The sequence below is a fragment of the Magallana gigas genome, chromosome 2 (genome assembly GCF_963853765.1).
Source record: "Magallana gigas chromosome 2, xbMagGiga1.1, whole genome shotgun sequence".
Taxonomy (NCBI): domain Eukaryota; kingdom Metazoa; phylum Mollusca; class Bivalvia; order Ostreida; family Ostreidae; genus Magallana; species Magallana gigas.
Genome location: NC_088854.1, coordinates 36,614,225 through 36,632,668, shown reverse-complemented (window position 1 = coordinate 36,632,668; position 18,444 = coordinate 36,614,225). Strand labels below are relative to the sequence as shown.

General features: G+C 34.5%; 2 protein-coding genes across 2 annotated transcripts in view; one reads left to right on the top strand and one right to left on the bottom strand.

Annotated features, from left to right (window-relative positions):
- Nucleotides 1-2,983, top strand: part of LOC105331119 (glutamate receptor 2) — a 33,706-nt gene extending 30,723 nt beyond the window's left edge. The window contains exons 17-18 of the mRNA XM_011433175.4: nucleotides 2,515-2,619; nucleotides 2,789-2,983. Of these exons, the coding sequence (XP_011431477.3) occupies nucleotides 2,515-2,619; nucleotides 2,789-2,872 (189 nt within the window). The 3' untranslated portion in view covers nucleotides 2,873-2,983. The remainder of the gene's footprint in view (nucleotides 1-2,514; nucleotides 2,620-2,788) is intronic.
- A 9,504-nt stretch (nucleotides 2,984-12,487) lies between these two features.
- On the bottom strand, nucleotides 12,488-16,756 carry LOC105331120 (uncharacterized). The gene is made up of 5 exons (XM_011433176.4): nucleotides 16,614-16,756; nucleotides 16,300-16,477; nucleotides 15,155-15,258; nucleotides 13,926-14,051; nucleotides 12,488-12,819 (listed from the first exon to the last, which is right to left on the bottom strand). Exons 1-5 carry the CDS (start codon nucleotides 16,654-16,656, stop codon nucleotides 12,521-12,523), a joined length of 750 nt encoding a protein of 249 aa, XP_011431478.3. The 5' UTR covers nucleotides 16,657-16,756; the 3' UTR covers nucleotides 12,488-12,520.
- Between the last annotated feature and the right edge of the window lie 1,688 nt (nucleotides 16,757-18,444).

Sequence of the window (18,444 nt, the reverse complement as noted above, 5' to 3'; positions counted from 1 at the left end):
GATGAGCTTTCCAACATTGAAGAATCTGTAACTTTCTATGTGTCCCACTCTGGCTCTGTGTCAGAACAGGGACGTTCATTCTCTTTATTTTCTTTCTCGTTGTTCTCCTCAATTTTTTTTCTCTTCTCTTCCTTGTATGATGCAGTTCATGAAAGGATGAACAAGTTATTTTCCTAGTTACCAGCTAGTCCAATATTAAGTGCTTAAATGTGTTGTTCTTGAAATCCTGCTACTTGAGGAAGGCACACAAGTAATTTTGGTAAAGAAGGGTTGTTTAATGGGATGACAGGGACTGTTCATCATTCAGAGAAGGGAAGCACACAGAAGGTAACCTTAACGGCAACTTAGTCACAGTATCCGAGACCACATTTGAAGTACTAGTATATGAGAGTAGACAACAGAATAATTAAGCCAGTCGTACACAGATTCATCTGATTTTAGCGTTTGCACTAACTGTACACTGTGCTCTGGGACAAACATTGCACCACATTACAGTCGACTGTTATTCGTATTCTGCCCATGGACAAATTGATGTTGCGATTGGACGAGCCGTGTCATAATGTGGTTTACGCGTCTTTAACTCCTTAACTTTACAAAAGGCAGCAAGCACTAATCATTCGAATCTGCGTGTAGTTTATGAATTTCATGAAAGACAATTAAGGAATTCTAAAGGTGACTTACTTTCTTGTAGCCAAAGACCACCTTTATTACAATCTTCAAGTAATAATATTTCAGAGGAATCAAGTTCATTAAAAACATCCATCAAGCTTGCAATCTTTTGCTGATATACCCACCCATTTCTCCTACAAAGACCAAACTCTTGAAATTGAAGGAGGTTTGTCAGGTCTTTAAAATCTGAGAAATATTGCTGAATTCCGCACTGTTTAGAGCATCTTGGAATATTAATGACTTTGTAAATGAAATTGGAAATATACCATTCATTGTCAACATACACAAGGACTTTTTTCTTCAAGTTTCGTGTTGGATCATATCGATTTCTTGTACTTTAAGATCAAGAAAATCATCAATGACCTAACAAAATCACCACAATAATAGGCGCAGTCATTCACCAAACTGATTTGTTTTGATGTCTGTGAAGAGCCTTTTCTAAAATTTGATAAATGGAAAATAAATTGTCAAACAAAATTAGCATACTGGATAATGGACAAGAGATTGAGAAGAGGGCAAGGGATATAGTACAGAAACAAGCAGAAGAAGCAGAGGAGCTAGAAACATCTATGTTATGATAAAGGGAAGATTCGGTATCTTGCTGGTACCAACATACAGAGTCAACAAGCGAATTAAAGAATCTGTGTTAAGATTAGTTGGCAAGTGCGGCATAAAAAGTAGAACACTACGTAAACTAAATTACAAGAAACAGACAATGTTAAAGAGTTTCTGTGTTAGTGGGGAAGACATTGATACAAGTGTAGACACCATGAATGACATTCAGTATAAACAAGTGCCCTCTCATGGACTTAACATTGTTAGTGAGCCAGTGTATAATTTTTTTTTGTAATGGTAATGTTAAACCAAGTCACCCAATAAAGTTTGAGTGCTAAACAATTTTATTTACATTATGAAGATTTGCATACGAATGTAGGGATGCTGCAGATTCAGACAATTAACACATTAATTGATGTTTGGATTTTCACTGCTTCAAAATGATAATCTCATCCCAGTGCCGATTCTGAAATACAAGATGATCTCTTTACATATCATGGAACTTTTTAACAGATGTCACAGAACATTTGTTTGAATTGACTTTGTTGATGCACAGTGTGCCGCGTTGCATTCCTGTTCGCTATTCTTACGGTTACTCATGGTTCAGTCAGTAAAGTCAATTTTTTTTGTTATATTGATAAAAACTCGAACTCCTGTTGTATACCATTTTCCTGTGTCGTACTATTACATTATCGCACATGCGCAAACAACACAATGTACAGTAGCAGGTCGTGTAGTGATATCATGAATTTTAGAAAATTTAAACGGAGTGTTATTGTAGATATATAAAAACGGTGCTACGTTGTTTCTTGAATCTACTGTCAGTTATGTTCTGTGTCGGATGTAGTGCGGCCAGGATGTAGACGTTATGCTTTCTTTAAGAGAAGCAAAACGTATTGTGTGCAAGATAATAGGGAAACCTTGGAAATTCTTCCAAACAATATAATTGTTTAATTTAATTGATTATTGTTTCCATTATTTTGTTACTACAGTTGTAGTTCATGCATTTAGAAGTCCATGCAAACGGAATGTAACCGACCGTAAAGTTTCTTGACCGGTATACATGAATTTACCCTAATGGCAGCTAGGGAGCGATCGATACCAATATGGTGACCAAATACTTTTGTGCTCTCATGTCAGCTATATGTATAATTGTATATGCTGTTATTTCGAGGGTTTTTTTCTAAGATTATTTCAATACATTTTATGACCACTTGGAAATAATGAAGCAATTTTTCTATTGATATGTCATAGTAGACTAAGTATATGTATATTATTATTTTTCTTAAGGGGTTTCTGATGCTCGGAAATGACACAACAAACATGTACTGTGGCCATTTTGGATACCCTGTTGAGGAACGGAGCAATGGAATGAGTCCGAAAGTGCCTGGAGGGGTTAGAACTTCAAACGTGTTCTCAAGCTTTAATGATTGATTTAATTTGTTGGTTATTTACTCATTCTTTACTCATTGTTCTGAGGAGACGTAATACAAAGTCCAAGGCTGCTTATTGATTTTGCCTACATTTAATTCTATTTTATTTTAGTCTGTTCATGTTTTGACAGATCTTATCCAACGCAGAAAAACAAGACTGGCCGGAAGAAAGTAACCATAAAATCAACCACATTCACGCCACCAGCCTCCTCTGAGACCTTTTCGTTATCATTAGCTTTTTTAAAAACATCATTTTGCTTTATTTTTCTCATTCCATTGTTCAAATCTCTATAATGCATTTATATTAAAAAGAATGTGCGATGACATGTGACTTATGAAGAATTTATTTATAGATTATGCTACATGTAAGAAACGACTGGGTACAATATCTGAAAAAAAATATCACTCTGCATTATCTTCTAATGAATTTTCTTGAAACGTTCAAGAAAACTATTGTAATAAGAGTTGCTTACGAGTGGTAAATGATGCCGATACAATACTTGAATTTATGTCATACAGTGATATCCTTAAACTACCTGGCAAAACAAATATATATGGTGCTGAGAGATGCCTTGGTTTTCACAATTACCAATTAACTTTTTCTAAGGTATTTATTTCCATCAGAATTTGTCAATTTTCCATTTAGCGAGAAACAATTGAAATCGATAGCAGGGAATACGTCCACGAATTTTCTGTTGAATACAGTATGTACATTTTTCAAGAAAAAACTGAAAATAATGAAAACAGATATCTCGGGAAGACCTGACACTGAAATTTCTCAAAACACCTGCACAATTTTTCAATATTTCTTCCATTGAAGTAATTGCATTTTTTAACCGGGTTATCCAACGGAAAATCCGGTTATTGAAATGGTAAAAATGGCGGGCGGGCGGCTGCCAAAAGGGTATCCTCATTGTACGGATAACTCCTCCTACAGTTTTCAAGATAGGAGGTTGTTCTTTTGCAGATTAATTGTACATATATCAGAGGTGTGCATATTGCTAGAATTTTGATTTCTCATAATTTATGAAAAAATACCAGGTTTTGAACTTGATCATTTGTTGGCAAAATATTGCATATAGGGTACTCCATTTCACTGGATACGGTAGGTAGTGTTTATCAATTCAGGATTGACATGGATTATGGATACAGTTCACAAATAAGAAAACCCGGTTTGCCGTCACATTGACAGCTTTTCACGTGTTTTAAAATATTTTGTTAAATAATCGTAAACTTTCTTTTTCAATTCCTGTTCTTCAATCTAAAACAATATTCTCGGAGGGTTTTTGTACACGGAATTCGTTTTGATTGTTGTTTTTACTCAAAAGTATATATAAACCTTGAAATGTTTTGCAAAATGTTATTGGCACAAAAACACAATACAGTGTATAGTCCAGTACACGTACACTGTGTGATAAAAGATAAAAATAAGTTATAAGTAATATAAATTGTAACAAAATTCATAATATAATAATAATAATGCCTTTTATTTATACGCAGGATAGCACACAAAACTAGTTCACATGGTGGTCCTAAAAACGAATTTACTGACAGCAACTATATACAGATACAATAATTGGAATATAATATTTATTCTTATGACATATTAAAATGTCTTATTATGATAAAACAATTATGATAATAACGCTTTAATGATACATAATGTTCAGATTATTCTTGGAGACAAAAACCATAGGTATACATTGTTGCATCGTCACTTTTACTCTTGGGTTAATGATGTGCATTTTTCATGACTTTTTAACAGCCTTGAAACGCTTTCATAACTTGGCGCGTGCCACCTTGGCCTTAATTTTGTTCGTGTATAGACCCTGGCGTCACTCACGTACGGACCTTCGTGATCAGGTTCATTATTCAAACTTCAATAAATTCGGATTTCCCGTTAGTTAGGCAATGAGATATTAACAGTCTTTTAGAAAAAGATTCAGACAAAGAAAAATCTAAATTGATGCCCGCCTTCAGTGCAAGGAATGATTTGCAATGAATTCTAAAGTACCTTGTACTTTAGGTTTTGCGTTGCCTATGTTTACTGGGAAGGCTTTTGGTAAATATTGCTGATGTTCGTGTGTAACTTTAAACTGACGACAAATTGTCTCAAATTGCAAAAAATGTCTATGATGATACATCAGAGTTTGATCTCGACTTTGTCACTATTGATAGTAAAAACAATTTGTTTATCATCCATGTAAAGTTTAATTAAGTATGATCAAGACCAAAGGAGAATGCTTTTAGATGTAAAGTGATTAAACAAAATCCATAGTTTATGCATCTTCTCGCTACGGAGCTAATTTCATATAATATCACCTTTTTCATAAGGTAGAACGTTAGCGAGTCGATATTCCTTACCATAAGTCGCTTTTTCTTGCTAGAAGTATTAATTACCATACCTGAATCATTAAACATTTTACAAGATAAAACTCTGCCGTACAGCCAACAAAGTAGTGACTGTAAGTAACGTGAAGATGATAGAATGATTCACCCACCTTTCCAGTACCATTCAGTTGGCTGAGTGACAGTCTCATCTTCTGAATTTGTTAGTTTTGACAAATGTACATGTATCATATAATTGTAAGCTCAGACAAAGAGACGTGTACAATTTTTTTTACATTTATTTACTTTCTAAACCGGAAGTACCAAACTACAGCACCAATACCAACAGACAATAACGCTAAAACTGCAATGACAATGCCTACGACAAGTCCAGCATTTGACTTGTGTTTTAATTGGCCATCACCATCCGTGTCCGCTGCTTTTATTGTTGGCTTTTTGTGTGTTATTTCAACAACGTCTTTGATTGGACTGTGACTTGTCGTGGTCGGTACAGGCGGAGATCCCGGTATATCGCACTGCAGGACACAAGGATTGCACCCGACAACTGGAGATACGGACAATGCAGGCATATCGCTGCTCCCTGGAAACACAGACATTGTGAAACCTTCTACAAATAGTGCTTAGTTATTCATAAAATTTACTTGTACTGAAAAGTTTCATTATTTTTTTTATTACAATCCTTTCTGGTTATTTTTGCCACAATATGTCAACGGTAACATAGTATCGTTTGTCTAATTTTATGTCCACAGCTTTGATGATCTTTCTTATAGATTTTGGAAAATGTAAAATACCAATGAATTGATAAGTTAATCCGTTGAATAAGTAATGTGAAATCTACATAAAGAGGTGTAAAGTACATAGAAGACCCGTGATCTAACATGATAACAAAATTAACGTAATTAAATGTTCTTTATGTCATATCAAGAAGAGGTTGATGAATTAAACTTTAATACTATTACAATTATACAATGCAGAATTCAAATTGATTTGCTAGAGCACAAGTGGACTTATTTTTACAACGACAATAAGTAAACTGTGAGTTTGAAGATGATTGTGTGGATCATTAAATCAACCACCCTTCCTTCTTTTACTTGATCATGCCTTGCTTCAATTTATAGTTCAATTTGTTTCATTCATACAACGATAAATGATCGGCAGGCTTTCTACTGACTGTCACCTCTACCTTCGATTGTATAGCGATACGTTTACTATGAGGCATATACTGAAAGTTTTTAACTACTCAACTCCATCGTCCAAGAACAGTTGCTGCTCATACTTTTGTTTAAACACTAAGGTCATAAAATTGTATCTGTAAAACATGTAATTTGTATTTGTTGTATTTTCGGACGTCAAATCTCTATTCTAATCTTTATTTTTTCTATGTTTGACTATATTTTCACTCTTTTTCTCTCAATAGATAATTAGTAACAACCAGGTCGTCCATCCGAATATTTTCAGACCAGGAGCAACAGACCTGCAGCTATTGTCTAAGAGAAGCATAATTCATCCAATATTTCCAAATAATTCTATGTACATCTGAGACTCACAAGTTAGTGTAAAGCAAATGATAAAAATGGGAGAATGGGGCTATAAAAATGTAAGAGGATCAAATGCTATGATTTTATGTGGAAAACGATGTGCACATGGATGAATGAGCTGGTCGCGTGTTTTTATGGGTTTTATTACCTTCTTTGACCAGAACTCGGAACTCCTCATCGGTCGGGGAAGAAGCAGGATTACACACGGTACAAACTCCACTGATGTCCGCTGCAGTCACGTGAACCCTTTCTTTCCCAGCATTTTCTTCCTCATCTTTTGTTCAGATGTAATGTAATTATATCAAACGTACAGAGTCACTCAAAATTAATAAAAATAAGTTCTTTTTTCTTTGATTTACCAATGGGGCATTAGATTTTTAACCGGGTTTTCCGAAGGAAAAATCCGGTTATTAAAATGGGGAAAATGGCGGGCAGGCGGGCGGCTGCCAAAAGGGTACCCTCATTGTACGGATAACTCCTCCTACAGTTTTAAAGATAGGAAGTGGTTCTTTTGAAGATCAATTGTACATATATCAGATGTGTGCATATTGCTAGGATTTTGATTTCCGATAATTGATGAAAAAAATACCAGCTTTTGAACTTAGTCATTTTTTGGCAAAATATTGCATATTGGGTACCCTCATTGTACGGATAACTCCTCCTACAGTTTTCAAGATATGAAGTTGTTCTTTTGCAGATCAATTGTACATATATCAGAGGTGTGCATATTGCTAGAATTTTGATTTCTCATAATTTATGAAAAAATACCAGGTTTTGAACTTGATCATTTGTTGGCAAAATATTGCATATAGGGTACTCCATTTCACTGGATACGGTAGGTAGTGTTTATCAATTCAGGATTGACATGGATTATGGATACAGTTCACAAATAAGAAAACCCTGTTTGCCGTCACATTGACAGCTTTTCACGTGTTTTAAAATATTTTGTTAAATAATCGTAAACTTTCTTTTTCAATTCCTGTTCTTCAATCTAAAACAATATTCTCGGAGGGTTTTTGTACACGGAATTCGTTTTGATTGTTGTTTTTACTCAAAAGTATATATAAACCTTGAAATGTTTTGCAAAATGTTATTGGCACAAAAACACAATACAGTGTATAGTCCAGTACACGTACACTGTGTGATAAAAGATAAAAATAAGTTATAAGTAATATAAATTGTAACAAAATTCATAATATAATAATAATAATGCCTTTTATTTATACGCAGGATAGCACACAAAACTAGTTCACATGGTGGTCCTAAAAACGAATTTACTGACAGCAACTATATACAGATACAATAATTGGAATATAATATTTATTCTTATGACATATTAAAATGTCTTATTATGATAAAACAATTATGATAATAACGCTTTAATGATACATAATGTTCAGATTATTCTTGGAGACAAAAACCATAGGTATACATTGTTGCATCGTCACTTTTACTCTTGGGTTAATGATGTGCATTTTTCATGACTTTTTAACAGCCTTGAAACGCTTTCATAACTTGGCGCGTGCCACCTTGGCCTTAATTTTGTTCGTGTATAGACCCTGGCGTCACTCACGTACGGACCTTCGTGATCAGGTTCATTATTCAAACTTCAATAAATTCGGATTTCCCGTTAGTTAGGCAATGAGATATTAACAGTCTTTTAGAAAAAGATTCAGACAAAGAAAAATCTAAATTGATGCCCGCCTTCAGTGCAAGGAATGATTTGCAATGAATTCTAAAGTACCTTGTACTTTAGGTTTTGCGTTGCCTATGTTTACTGGGAAGGCTTTTGGTAAATATTGCTGATGTACGTGTGTAACTTTAAACTGACGACAAATTGTCTCAAATTGCAAAAAATGTCTATGATGATACATCAGAGTTTGATCTCGACTTTGTCACTATTGATAGTAAAAACAATTTGTTTATCATCCATGTAAAGTTTAATTAAGTATGATCAAGACCAAAGGAGAATGCTTTTAGATGTAAAGTGATTAAACAAAATCCATAGTTTATGCATCTTCTCGCTACGGAGCTAATTTCATATAATATCACCTTTTTCATAAGGTAGAACGTTAGCGAGTCGATATTCCTTACCATAAGTCGCTTTTTCTTGCTAGAAGTATTAATTACCATACCTGAATCATTAAACATTTTACAAGATAAAACTCTGCCGTACAGCCAACAAAGTAGTGACTGTAAGTAACGTGAAGATGATAGAATGATTCACCCACCTTTCCAGTACCATTCAGTTGGCTGAGTGACAGTCTCATCTTCTGAATTTGTTAGTTTTGACAAATGTACATGTATCATATAATTGTAAGCTCAGACAAAGAGACGTGTACAATTTTTTTTACATTTATTTACTTTCTAAACCGGAAGTACCAAACTACAGCACCAATACCAACAGACAATAACGCTAAAACTGCAATGACAATGCCTACGACAAGTCCAGCATTTGACTTGTGTTTTAATTGGCCATCACCATCCGTGTCCGCTGCTTTTATTGTTGGCTTTTTGTGTGTTATTTCAACAACGTCTTTGATTGGACTGTGACTTGTCGTGGTCGGTACAGGCGGAGATCCCGGTATATCGCACTGCAGGACACAAGGATTGCACCCGACAACTGGAGATACGGACAATGCAGGCATATCGCTGCTCCCTGGAAACACAGACATTGTGAAACCTTCTACAAAAGTGCTTAGTTATTCATAAAATTTACTTGTACTGAAAAGTTTCATTATTTTTTTTATTACAATCCTTTCTGGTTATTTTTGCCACAATATGTCAACGGTAACATAGTATCGTTTGTCTAATTTTATGTCCACAGCTTTGATGATCTTTCTTATAGATTTTGGAAAATGTAAAATACCAATGAATTGATAAGTTAATCCGTTGAATAAGTAATGTGAAATCTACATAAAGAGGTGTAAAGTACATAGAAGACCCGTGATCTAACATGATAACAAAATTAACGTAATTAAATGTTCTTTATGTCATATCAAGAAGAGGTTGATGAATTAAACTTTAATACTATTACAATTATACAATGCAGAATTCAAATTGATTTGCTAGAGCACAAGTGGACTTATTTTTACAACGACAATAAGTAAACTGTGAGTTTGAAGATGATTGTGTGGATCATTAAATCAACCACCCTTCCTTCTTTTACTTGATCATGCCTTGCTTCAATTTATAGTTCAATTTGTTTCATTCATACAACGATAAATGATCGGCAGGCTTTCTACTGACTGTCACCTCTACCTTCGATTGTATAGCGATACGTTTACTATGAGGCATATACTGAAAGTTTTTAACTACTCAACTCCATCGTCCAAGAACAGTTGCTGCTCATACTTTTGTTTAAACACTAAGGTCATAAAATTGTATCTGTAAAACATGTAATTTGTATTTGTTGTATTTTCGGACGTCAAATCTCTATTCTAATCTTTATTTTTTCTATGTTTGACTATATTTTCACTCTTTTTCTCTCAATAGATAATTAGTAACAACCAGGTCGTCCATCCGAATATTTTCAGACCAGGAGCAACAGACCTGCAGCTATTGTCTAAGAGAAGCATAATTCATCCAATATTTCCAAATAATTCTATGTACATCTGAGACTCACAAGTTAGTGTAAAGCAAATGATAAAAATGGGAGAATGGGGCTATAAAAATGTAAGAGGATCAAATGCTATGATTTTATGTGGAAAACGATGTGCACATGGATGAATGAGCTGGTCGCGTGTTTTTATGGGTTTTATTACCTTCTTTGACCAGAACTCGGAACTCCTCATCGGTCGGGGAAGAAGCAGGATTACACACGGTACAAACTCCACTGATGTCCGCTGCAGTCACGTGAACCCTTTCTTTCCCAGCATTTTCTTCCTCATCTTTTGTTCAGATGTAATGTAATTATATCAAACGTACAGAGTCACTCAAAATTAATAAAAATAAGTTCTTTTTTCTTTGATTTACCAATGGGGCATTAGATTTTTAACCGGGTTTTCCGAAGGAAAAATCCGGTTATTAAAATGGGGAAAATGGCGGGCAGGCGGGCGGCTGCCAAAAGGGTACCCTTATTGTACGGATAACTCCTCCTACAGTTTTAAAGATAGGAAGTGGTTCTTTTGAAGATCAATTGTACATATATCAGATGTGTGCATATTGCTAGGATTTTGATTTCCGATAATTGATGAAAAAAATACCAGCTTTTGAACTTAGTCATTTTTTGGCAAAATATTGCATATTGGGTACCCTCATTGTACGGATAACTCCTCCTACAGTTTTCAAGATATGAAGTTGTTCTTTTGCAGATCAATTGTACATATATCAGAGGTGTGCATATTGCTAGAATTTTGATTTCTCATAATTTATGAAAAAATACCAGGTTTTGAACTTGATCATTTGTTGGCAAAATATTGCATATAGGGTACTCCATTTCACTGGATACGGTAGGTAGTGTTTATCAATTCAGGATTGACATGGATTATGGATACAGTTCACAAATAAGAAAACCCGGTTTGCCGTCACATTGACAGCTTTTCACGTGTTTTAAAATATTTTGTTAAATAATCGTAAACTTTCTTTTTCAATTCCTGTTCTTCAATCTAAAACAATATTCTCGGAGGGTTTTTGTACACGGAATTCGTTTTGATTGTTGTTTTTACTCAAAAGTATATATAAACCTTGAAATGTTTTGCAAAATGTTATTGGCACAAAAACACAATACAGTGTATAGTCCAGTACACGTACACTGTGTGATAAAAGATAAAAATAAGTTATAAGTAATATAAATTGTAACAAAATTCATAATATAATAATAATAATGCCTTTTATTTATACGCAGGATAGCACACAAAACTAGTTCACATGGTGGTCCTAAAAACGAATTTACTGACAGCAACTATATACAGATACAATAATTGGAATATAATATTTATTCTTATGACATATTAAAATGTCTTATTATGATAAAACAATTATGATAATAACGCTTTAATGATACATAATGTTCAGATTATTCTTGGAGACAAAAACCATAGGTATACATTGTTGCATCGTCACTTTTACTCTTGGGTTAATGATGTGCATTTTTCATGACTTTTTAACAGCCTTGAAACGCTTTCATAACTTGGCGCGTGCCACCTTGGCCTTAATTTTGTTCGTGTATAGACCCTGGCGTCACTCACGTACGGACCTTCGTGATCAGGTTCATTATTCAAACTTCAATAAATTCGGATTTCCCGTTAGTTAGGCAATGAGATATTAACAGTCTTTTAGAAAAAGATTCAGACAAAGAAAAATCTAAATTGATGCCCGCCTTCAGTGCAAGGAATGATTTGCAATGAATTCTAAAGTACCTTGTACTTTAGGTTTTGCGTTGCCTATGTTTACTGGGAAGGCTTTTGGTAAATATTGCTGATGTACGTGTGTAACTTTAAACTGACGACAAATTGTCTCAAATTGCAAAAAATGTCTATGATGATACATCAGAGTTTGATCTCGACTTTGTCACTATTGATAGTAAAAACAATTTGTTTATCATCCATGTAAAGTTTAATTAAGTATGATCAAGACCAAAGGAGAATGCTTTTAGATGTAAAGTGATTAAACAAAATCCATAGTTTATGCATCTTCTCGCTACGGAGCTAATTTCATATAATATCACCTTTTTCATAAGGTAGAACGTTAGCGAGTCGATATTCCTTACCATAAGTCGCTTTTTCTTGCTAGAAGTATTAATTACCATACCTGAATCATTAAACATTTTACAAGATAAAACTCTGCCGTACAGCCAACAAAGTAGTGACTGTAAGTAACGTGAAGATGATAGAATGATTCACCCACCTTTCCAGTACCATTCAGTTGGCTGAGTGACAGTCTCATCTTCTGAATTTGTTAGTTTTGACAAATGTACATGTATCATATAATTGTAAGCTCAGACAAAGAGACGTGTACAATTTTTTTTACATTTATTTACTTTCTAAACCGGAAGTACCAAACTACAGCACCAATACCAACAGACAATAACGCTAAAACTGCAATGACAATGCCTACGACAAGTCCAGCATTTGACTTGTGTTTTAATTGGCCATCACCATCCGTGTCCGCTGCTTTTATTGTTGGCTTTTTGTGTGTTATTTCAACAACGTCTTTGATTGGACTGTGACTTGTCGTGGTCGGTACAGGCGGAGATCCCGGTATATCGCACTGCAGGACACAAGGATTGCACCCGACAACTGGAGATACGGACAATGCAGGCATATCGCTGCTCCCTGGAAACACAGACATTGTGAAACCTTCTACAAATAGTGCTTAGTTATTCATAAAATTTACTTGTACTGAAAAGTTTCATTATTTTTTTTATTACAATCCTTTCTGGTTATTTTTGCCACAATATGTCAACGGTAACATAGTATCGTTTGTCTAATTTTATGTCCACAGCTTTGATGATCTTTCTTATAGATTTTGGAAAATGTAAAATACCAATGAATTGATAAGTTAATCCGTTGAATAAGTAATGTGAAATCTACATAAAGAGGTGTAAAGTACATAGAAGACCCGTGATCTAACATGATAACAAAATTAACGTAATTAAATGTTCTTTATGTCATATCAAGAAGAGGTTGATGAATTAAACTTTAATACTATTACAATTATACAATGCAGAATTCAAATTGATTTGCTAGAGCACAAGTGGACTTATTTTTACAACGACAATAAGTAAACTGTGAGTTTGAAGATGATTGTGTGGATCATTAAATCAACCACCCTTCCTTCTTTTACTTGATCATGCCTTGCTTCAATTTATAGTTCAATTTGTTTCATTCATACAACGATAAATGATCGGCAGGCTTTCTACTGACTGTCACCTCTACCTTCGATTGTATAGCGATACGTTTACTATGAGGCATATACTGAAAGTTTTTAACTACTCAACTCCATCGTCCAAGAACAGTTGCTGCTCATACTTTTGTTTAAACACTAAGGTCATAAAATTGTATCTGTAAAACATGTAATTTGTATTTGTTGTATTTTCGGACGTCAAATCTCTATTCTAATCTTTATTTTTTCTATGTTTGACTATATTTTCACTCTTTTTCTCTCAATAGATAATTAGTAACAACCAGGTCGTCCATCCGAATATTTTCAGACCAGGAGCAACAGACCTGCAGCTATTGTCTAAGAGAAGCATAATTCATCCAATATTTCCAAATAATTCTATGTACATCTGAGACTCACAAGTTAGTGTAAAGCAAATGATAAAAATGGGAGAATGGGGCTATAAAAATGTAAGAGGATCAAATGCTATGATTTTATGTGGAAAACGATGTGCACATGGATGAATGAGCTGGTCGCGTGTTTTTATGGGTTTTATTACCTTCTTTGACCAGAACTCGGAACTCCTCATCGGTCGGGGAAGAAGCAGGATTACACACGGTACAAACTCCACTGATGTCCGCTGCAGTCACGTGAACCCTTTCTTTCCCAGCATTTTCTTCCTCATCTTTTGTTCAGATGTAATGTAATTATATCAAACGTACAGAGTCACTCAAAATTAATAAAAATAAGTTCTTTTTTCTTTGATTTACCAATGGGGCATTAGATTTTTAACCGGGTTTTCCGAAGGAAAAATCCGGTTATTAAAATGGGGAAAATGGCGGGCAGGCGGGCGGCTGCCAAAAGGGTACCCTCATTGTACGGATAACTCCTCCTACAGTTTTAAAGATAGGAAGTGGTTCTTTTGAAGATCAATTGTACATATATCAGAGGTGTGCATATTGCTAGGATTTTGATTTCCGATAATTGATGAAAAAAATACCAGCTTTTGAACTTAGTCATTTTTTGGCAAAATATTGCATATTGGGTACCCTCATTGTACGGATAACTCCTCCTACAGTTTTCAAGATATGAAGTTGTTCTTTTGCAGATCAATTGTACATATATCAGAGGTGTGCATATTGCTAGGATTTTGATTTCTGATAATTTATGAAAAAAATACCAGCTTTAGAACTTTGTCATTTTTTGGCAAAATATTGCATATAGGGTACCCTCATTGTACGGATAACTCCTCCTACAGTTTTCAAGATAGGAAGTTGTTCTTTTGCAGATCAATTGTACATATATCAGAGGTGTGCATATTGCTGATTTTGATTTCCGATAATTTATGAAAAAAAAATACCAGCTTTTGAACTTAGTCATTTTTGGCAAAATATTACATATAGGGTACCCTCATTGTACGGATAACTCCTCCTACAGTTTTCAAGATATGAAGTCGTTCTTTTGCAGATCAATTGTACATATATCAGAGGTGTGCATATTGCTAGGATTTTGATTTTTGATAATTTATGAAAAAAATACCAGCTTTTGAACTTTGTCATTTTTCGGCAAAATGTTGCATATAGGGTACACCATTTCACTGGATATGAGTTGACATGGATTATGAATACAGTTCACATAAAAGAAAACCCGGTTTGCTGTCACATTCACAGCTTTTCACTTGTCTCTATATTAAATACTTATCAAAGTGTTAGTTATACAGTCAACTGTATGTATTATTTTATTATAATGACAGTTTTTCAATGTTCTTTGATTTTTTATTTTTTATACCTGTCATTGTGTAGTAATAAATGGCGTTCTCCCCAATCAAACTCGGCTTCTGACAGAGATAGGCATGCACCTCCGCTCCAAATACTTTAATTGTTGTAGTTGACCTAACAGAAATATGAACATACACATAATTATACATGTGTATTAGTATCTTACGTACCATTTGCACGCATCATAAAAACATAAACTTTTCTTTCGATGAAAATGTGAAAGGAAAAAGTGTTTACTTGCGACATGCAGCTATTTATTTTAGATATATCACTAAAGGCTAGGACAATTTTTATCTAGCGCTTTCGAGTGCAAGCAATTACGTTAGTCTATATTTCTGGTATGTCCGACTTAACGGTCCTCTGGGAAAACTACTATAGTTAGAGAGTTCGATGCCAATTTCGAAAAAAATAGATATTATCCGAATTCTCATATAAGGCTAAGATTGTAGAGATCAACTAGGTTTCCTTACAATCACCAAAATACCATCTTTCTCGATAATTCCGGCAAGCTAAAAACATAAACAAGAATATCTTTCCAGAGTATATCACATATATTTCGGAAAGACAAAGAGCGATTGATACAATGCAGTGCTACACTGATATAATTTTTTTTTCATTTTTCCTTTTTTTTACGGAAAAGCCCGATTATTATGAACAAAAAAACGGAATTCAAGCGGGTGATTTTACGTCGAAGCACAAACAAAGATGATTTCTCATTGGTCAATTTTGCTTGAGTCTATCATGCGGAAAAATCCAAGCAAAAAAAAAACACCAAAAAACACCAACATATTCACGCAAAAAATTTCTCTCCGACGCTTTATTTATTGATTTATTTTTTATGCCCTCTTCGAAGAAGAAAGGGCATATTGCTTTGTTGCTGTGTGTCGTTCGGTTTGGACCATTTACTGGTTACAAAATATATTTAAATGTTACAGTGTAACACAAAATAGGCTGTGCACAGTCTATTATTTAAAAGAAATATTAATGTTTCAACTCGGGCAGCGCCCCCCCCCCCCTACCCCCCCCCCCCCCCCCCCGGGCCACTTCTCCATAATTGAACGTTATAGGATTCAGCAAAATTACCCAGTTGATCACATGTATAAAAATAGCGTAACTATCTTTAGTAAAAGAGAAGCTCGTAGTCAAATTATATACCTTGAGACAATGAAGTGGTCATCTTTAAGGAAGCACTCCCAGTCTGAGATTAGCTGAGAGAAGGCGTAGAAGGCCCAGCCTGTCATGGTTTGGTCCCCGTACACCACGCGACCCTTGGTGCTGTCCAGCCAAGTGGTATTCTGGATGTACTGTGGATAGGAGCAGCTTTGTCCTCCATCTGATGAATATAAAGCAACACAATTACTTTGGTAAAATGGGCCATCCTTTATAAATCCGTCTTTGTTATCTGATATAATGATTTTAATTTGAGTGTGAATGACAAAATAAAACAGAATTTGATATCTTAACATTACCTAGCACAGCGAGGAGTGAAAGTATCAACAACCAGGAATCCATTTTGTTTTTTTGTTTTGTTAAAACCCATCTGAGGGCTGAGCAGCTAGTTATTAATCCGTCCTAAACTCGCAAATCCGCAATCATTTATACAGACTTAACAGAGAAGTGCGAGGGCATTTAATACAAGAATTGTGAATTAGTGTGAGGGATTAAACCCTTGAAGGTCAGACGCGACCTATCTTCTACTATTTTCTATTTACATCCTATCTAATTACAAATAAGGAATTACACGATCGTATTAAATATTATATGATATATTCTTTTTATTTGGATATTTAGTATCAAGTTTCAATTGAAACTAAAACTATGGCATTATTCAATTGCATTTTGTATGCTAATATAAGGAAAATCCAAAATATTCCTACTTCAAAAATAGCCTTGCAATGTACTCTGAATTTTTGGGCATTGACAGGTTTAATTGCAAATAAGGAAAAACAAATCATGGAAAATTATTAAAAATGGAGAACATTTCATATGTTCTTAATATTTTTGTTTATATTTATCATGAGTTAAAACGTTTAAACGTCATACTTGCACAATTTGTGTCAGTAAGTCCATGCAATATACAAGGGAGATTCTATTTGACCCCTTCCTCTCACCAAGGATTATTATTTATTTAAATATAATATGAAACTTGGTCTCAATCACTTTACTCGGCCTCCATTCTCGATACTAACCTTTATATTTACGAGGGTCAATTCAAATACGTAGACTGGGCCATTGCATTTTTATCTAATATAAGTTTTGAAGACAAAATAAGACAATAATCACTTAATTCAATAAAAGGGGGCATGGCAATCATGTTGTTAAATTTAATGACCAAAATATTTTTCATCATGATACATGTACATGTACATCATGATTTACTGTAGAAAACCAATTCGAATAATTATTTAAATCTGTGTTTTTAGTAAATAATTAAATACTAGATCATCTTTCAATATTAGCACTATCATTTGTAACATCTTTAAAAGTAACTTTTGGAATTGCATATTTTAACAATGATTCATTCAAGAGAACAATTGATAAATTTTCAAAAAAAGCTGAGTTGTGTACTACCTTGAATGGTGGCATATATTTTAGGGTTACATCTGTGTATCCAGCGGTGACCTAAAAACGTAGCATAAGGATTTGGTTGAAAAGCGCCATCTTCTTCGAAAACTAAAAGGTTCTGTTCTGTGAAAGCGGAGCAATGCGGTAAAAAATAACACCGACGAATTAATATGATTCATGAACAATTGTCATCAATCAATTTTGATACCAATTGTGTGGTGGGGGGTGGGGCATTTATTGTAAGATAAAGGGGTACTTATTGGTTTGGGGTTTTTTATTACCGTGCTCCGTGGTGGTATTACATGCTGCTTTTTTTTAATCTGAAAACAGAAGTACGCTTCAAATAGATAGAAACTTACATGTGTAAATAGATAGAAATGGAACGTATATGTTCAAATAAAGATGTTAATATACATGTAAATGTTTGTGCAAGTTAAATATTTGGGTACTAGTACAACTTTTGAAATTTCTCTGTTTTCTTTCTTAAATGAAGATTCGGATCTTTCTCGCGATGCTTTACAGATTCATCTGTCATGACCCCTCCTTGTTTTTGTCTGTCTGTGGAAGTAGCCTCGCCCCGGACAAATTCATCTGTCATGACCCCTCCTTGTTTTTGTCTGTCTGTGGAAGTAGCCTCGCCCCGGACAAATTCATCTGTCATGACCCCTCCTTGTTTTTGTCTGTCTGTGGAAGTAGCCTCGCCCCGGACAAATTCATCTGTCATGACCCCTCCTT